The sequence below is a fragment of the Triticum dicoccoides genome, chromosome 6B (genome assembly GCF_002162155.2).
Source record: "Triticum dicoccoides isolate Atlit2015 ecotype Zavitan chromosome 6B, WEW_v2.0, whole genome shotgun sequence".
Lineage (NCBI taxonomy): Eukaryota > Viridiplantae > Streptophyta > Magnoliopsida > Poales > Poaceae > Triticum > Triticum dicoccoides.
In genome coordinates, this window is record NC_041391.1 from 208,928,975 (window position 1) to 208,934,572 (window position 5,598).

Consider the following 5,598-nt stretch of genomic DNA (forward strand, 5'->3'; position numbering starts at 1 on the left):
AACGAGTAGGAATTTTTTTTTTTCTGCAACGTTCCCCAACACTGGTATGGCCCACTTTCAACATCGACAACCCAAGACCCTCGCGAGGGACCAAGCCTCACGAGGTGGACGACACAAAGACCTCCAAGGGGATCAGCCTCCTCAGGCTGGCTCCTGAGGAGTGGAGATTTCTATGCAAGGCTCACCTCACGCGGTTCAGGTGGCGTGATCCATGACGATCGATGCCAGGCGGGCGCCAGCGGGCATAGTGTACCAGTTTCCTCTTTGGTGCAAAGGAGGCAAGCAGCAGGTGCAGAGTCCCGAGGAAGCAACCAAAGGTTTCCATTCTCGTGCAACAAGACTAAGACCGCCAGGACGGCACAACGGAGGTCATTGTCGAGCCCACCGCAGCGTCACAACCAGAGGCTTTTGCAGGTGAAGATCACTTTAGTCAGGATAGGATGTACTTGTTATCTCCCTTCAAATTTGGCCGTTGTGGGATCCCTTCCCACCTCCATTTGGGAAGAGTACCAAGGCCACTATAAATAGGACCTAGCCATCACAATAGAGGGGGATCGGAACCATTCCACCCTCACCAGCTCACCAGCTCACTTAAGCCCAAAAACACACCTCCTGAGGTTGTTCTCCAGTGTACTAGTTCTTCCTCGGCCCCTCAAGGCAAATCCACCACAAAGCAGGAGTAGGGTTTTACACCACAAGGTGGCCCGAACCTGGGTAAATTGTTGTGTCCCATTTCCTTCGAGCTCGACACACTAGGTTGTGAGATCGGCGAGTAGGCAGGCTGGGGAGAGTGAGACTTCGCATGCACCCCAGAGTTTGAACCTCTCAAGGATTTGCGGAACCCGAAATCCGGCAGCCTTCTATGGGCCGTAGCATCAATGGGCCTTCTACGAGCCGTATGATCGATTCGCTAAACATGGTCCAATAACAGACTGCATTATGGGCCGTAAACGGGCTAGCGATGGAATCATCCGTTCATGGGCCGACCGTAACGGGCCGTTGTTAATGGGCCATATTTGATGACGATATGAAAATGACCCAAGGGATTAACGGGCCACAAACGGTCCCACTGTAACCACGGGCTGAATTTGGCCCACAAGTAGAAAAGGCTAGTAATGGGCCGTAAGTAACCGAATGCTGGAAATGAGACCAACAGTAGGTGGGCCCTGAGGCCAACTCCAGCGTGCGATCTCATCCTGTCCGGGTGCGTCCTTTTGGGGAAAAATGGACAAACCAGACGGCCCAGCGCGCGGGCACAAATGGACTTTTGCCTGGTTTCTGTCCGCTTTCGACCCATCCCCGGCCCAACTTTGCACCACTTTTGGGGTGAAACGGACAGCGCGCGGACAGGCGGGACGCGCGCGCATGTCCTCCCATGGCCCGTCCATCGGTGGCACAAAGCAAAAAACCCCGCACCCCATTTGGCGTCATTTCCCCCCAAATCCTCCCATGTCCCCCCACCCTCTCCCGTCCATGTCGATGCCCCGCCGAATTCCGGCGGCCTGGCCATCGACCCACCCGCAAAGGTGAAGAAGGCGGCCAAGGGTGCAAGGAAGCCACGATCGGAGTGCACACCGGAGGAGCTCGCCAAGATGGACACAGAGTCGGCAAAGAGGAGGAACTGGAGGGCGACTGTCAAGGGCAAGACCGCCGCGGCCAAGTTCGCCGCCGAGCGTGATGCGGTGGAGGTCGCGCGGCGTAAGGCCGAGGTCGACGAGAAGGAGGCCATCATCAACAAAGCGCACACCCTCCTAATGCTGGGCCTTTGCCGTCCGGTGGGTTTCTCTGGTGTGGCTGTCGGCCCGGCGAGCACAAGCTCGTCGGTCACCAGGCCTCAGCATTGCTCATCACCGATGTCGCGGACCACACCTATGTCGCACGGCTTTCCCCCACCAAGGCATGATGGACACACCCGTTTTTCGGGCTCGCCGGACGTTGGCGTTATCGAGCCATCCACCCCGCACCCCTCGGCCGTCATTGACCTCAACGTCACACCAGGGTCCGGCAGCGGCAACCGACCGTCCGTGGAGATGCAAAGAAAGCAAGAACGGCCACCATTTACAGGCACCATGCCGTCGCCCCGCGTCCTGTTCGATGAAATGGCAACACCAACGCCAATGGTCGACGACCCCTTCTACAACCAGTTCATGGAGCAAGTGATCTATGAGGGTGGGCATGGCGTTGCCTACGATCCCGACGAGACCCAAAGTCAGGATGGCCGCGCCCAGTATGTTGCGGATGAAGAGGCCCACGACCATGCCGACTACGACCATTGTGACTCGTGGCATGAAGAAGATGACATCTATTGCGAAGGTGATGGTGATGAAGAAGATGGCATTGATATTGATATTTCGGGCGGGCCATTGTTCATTGACGAGCTCACACAAAGAGCAGTAACACAAAAGAGGAAGAAGAGCATTCGCATGGATTCATATTCAGAAGACGAGGACAAGTTGATTTGCCAATGTTGGATGGAGATTAGCCAAGATTCGAGAACCAGCGCGCAACAAAAGGGCCTTGTTTCTTGGACGAGAGTCCACAAAACATTCTATAAAAGACAGATGTTTGAGCCCTACCAAATAACGAGCAACCGTGGCATCACCTCGATACAAAAGAGGTGGTTGTTCATCCAACAAGAGTGCAACAAGTGTTGTGCCGCACTTGAGAGCGTTGAAGCATGGCCCGTGAGTGGTCTCGGCATTGGGGACTTGGTATGCTCTCCTCATCCTAGTTCTTTCTTTGCTACGGCCATGAGACTTCGACCTTGTATATGTTTGCATGTTCAATTGTTGTTGATCATGTGGTGTAGGCATTTCAATCTTTGGAAGCATTAAAGGCCCGACACAATGACAAACCATTCACTCCAACGCATTGTTGGACGCTCATCAACAATTGCCCAAAGTACAAAGATCAATATCGTGAACTTCAAAGGAAGAGAGGCAAGAAGGCGGCCGCATTTGTTGGAGGTGGAGATGGTGAGGCGTTAAAGAGGCCGAGGGGCAAGACCAACTCCAAGGTGGATGCGTCATCCATGGCCTTGCATGAGACTTTGCACAGCATGATGTCTCAAAAGGATGTGAGGGACGAGAAAAAGCATCAAAGCAAGGAGGAGCAAATGAAGCTATACCTAGAGCTTCAAAGGAAGAAGCTTGAGAAGGAGGAGGCGGCCAAGAAGAGGAAGATCGACATGGAGGAGGCGGATCGGCAAAGGCAGCTCGAAATTGAGGCTGCCAATGTCACGGCCAGGCAGAGGCAGCTCGACATTGAGGCCACCAATGCCGCAACCAAAGCAAAGGAGGTGGCCCTTGCGATCATGAGCGTGGACTTGACCAAGATGAGCGAGAAGACGAGGAGCTGGTTCGAGGCCAGGCAGAAGGAGATATTCAATGCTGACGGCCTGAACTACGCCGTCTGATTGGTCGTGACCGTTCTTTTTTGGAGGCTGGCCTGGGTGCCGGCAACTGGCTATGTGCTGGTAAGACACACATTCATTTTGGAGGTTGGCTATGTTGCCGGCCACTAGTTGTGTTGCCGGCGACAAAACTTTTCATTCTGTAGGCCGGCTGTGTTGCCGGCAAGGACATGTAGGCCGCTGGCTGTGTTGTCGGTGAGGACATAGGCCTCTGGCTCTGTTGCTGGCATGAACTAGGGTCGCTGGCCTGAACTAGGGTGTGCTATTTTCAAAAGGTGGCATTTGAAAATGGAGGCAGACAGGATGGGGCCAAAGGATGCGTCCGCACGTTGGTTGCACGGCCACTGCATCCAAGGAAAGTCCCAGACACGACCCCGTTGCCCAACCCAAATGGACAGAATCCAGGAAAAATAGACGTCCGTTTGGGGTAGTGCGCTGGAGTTGGCCTGAGAACACGGGCTGGAAATGGCCCAATGGAATAATGGGCCGTTAATGGGTATAAAGCGATACACTATTCATTACGGGCCAGTTTCACCATGGGGCGTTAATGGGCCAAGAGTTACAAAGGTCCTCATATGGGCCGAAAGACGTCATGGGCCATACATGGGCCGGGAGTTACAATGGGCTGGAATCATATTGGACGGCCCAGATGACGCTGCTGGGCCAAATTCCGGTAGGCCATAATGGGTTGTAAATGGGCTATATGCAAACAGGCCATTAACGGGCTTTCCGTGGGACGGCCCGCTACCTTTTGAGCAAGTCAAATGGGTCAGCCTTTTCACTGGAATGGGCCTCTGTTGGGTCGTGCCACGTGTCGACGTATCATAGGCGCCTTCGGTCCAATGAGTGGATGCCATCTGTCCCAACGGTGAGCCAACACGTGGTTCCTCTAGCCATTGAGAATTTTACACGTGGAAAACCCCCATTTGTCCGGGCTATTAACGGGTTGTCGGATCCAAATCGGACCCCAATAGCTTAGCAATGACCCATTACGGTGGATGTCATGTGTCGGTCACCCTTGCCAAAAGCACTTCTATGACACACGATTTATCGTCATGGAAGTGGACACTTCCGTGATGAATATTTTGGTAATGTCATGGAACACTTCTATGACAGCACATGTGTGAGTGTCAAAACTGGCCGATCTCGGGTAGGGGGTCCCGAACTGCGCGTCTGGGGATCGAAGGTAACAAAGGACAAAGGGGACACGATGTTTACCCAGGTTCAGACCCTCTTAATGGAGGTAAAACTCTACGTCATGCTTGATTGTCTTTGATAGGTATAGGGGTTACAAGATTCGATCTACCTCGAGAACGTAATCGGTAAACCCTAGCTGTCCATCCTATGTAAATTCTGATAGCCACTATAGACTAAACCCTCCGGTTTATATACACACCGGAGGGGCCTAGGGTTGTACAGAGTCGGTTTGTGGGAGAAGGAAATTTACATATTCGGACACCAATCTTGCTATCCACGCATAGAGGAGTCCTACCCGGACACGGGGGAAAGCCTTCTGCTTTGTATCTTCACGACCCATCAGTCCGGCCCACATTCAGTAGCCCGTACACCCGAGGACCCCCTAATCCAGGACTCCCTCAGTAGCCCCTGAACTAGCATTCAAAAAAAAACGATGCAGTATTGTAGGATCAAAAGTATGTCTAGAGGGGGGGGGGGTGATTAGACTACTTGACCAAATAAAAACTTAACCTTTTGCCAATTTTAGTTCTTGGCAGATTTTAACAACTTAGCACAAGTCAAGCAATCTTAACACAATTCAAGCAAGCATGCAAAGAGTATATGAGCAGCGAAAAGTAAAGCATGTAACTTGCAAGAATGTAAAGGGATAGGTTTGGAGAGTGCAAACGCAATAGGAGACACGGATGTTTTTGGCGTGGTTCCTATAGGTGATGCTATAGTACTTCCACATTGATGGAGACATCAACCCACAAAGGGTAACGACTGCGTGAGTCCACGGACGGCTCCACCCACGAAGGGTCCACGAAGAAGCAACCTTGTCCATCCCACCATGGCCATCGCCCACGAAGGACTTGCCTCACTAGGGTAGATCTTCACAAAGTAGGCGATCTACTTACCCTTACAAACTCCTTGGTTCAACTCCACAATCTTGTCGGAGGCTCCCAAGTGACACCTAATAAATCTAGGAGACACCACTCTCCAAAAGGTAA

The 5,598-nt window shown here is 52.6% G+C and overlaps 1 protein-coding gene across 1 annotated transcript; it reads left to right on the forward strand.

Moving 5' to 3' along the window:
* The first annotated feature begins 1,224 nt into the window (after positions 1–1,224).
* On the forward strand, positions 1,225–3,415 carry LOC119321050. Its single transcript, XM_037594898.1, has 4 exons — positions 1,225–1,444; positions 1,528–1,709; positions 2,145–2,424; positions 2,808–3,415. Exons 1-4 carry the CDS (start codon positions 1,225–1,227, stop codon positions 3,413–3,415), a joined length of 1,290 nt encoding a protein of 429 aa, XP_037450795.1.
* Positions 3,416–5,598: the final 2,183 nt, after the last annotated feature.

Bases quoted from the DNA above. Each gene is read 5' to 3' on its own strand.
- LOC119321050 (XM_037594898.1), top strand. From the start codon at position 1,225: ATGGACAAACCAGACGGCCCAGCGCGCGGGCACAAATGGACTTTTGCC. The intron at 1,710-2,144 runs GTCGACGAGAAG...TTCTACAACCAG, and splicing joins TCGCGCGGCGTAAGGCCGAG to TTCATGGAGCAAGTGATCTA. The intron at 2,425-2,807 runs TGGATTCATATT...ATCATGTGGTGT, and splicing joins GAGGAAGAAGAGCATTCGCA to AGGCATTTCAATCTTTGGAA.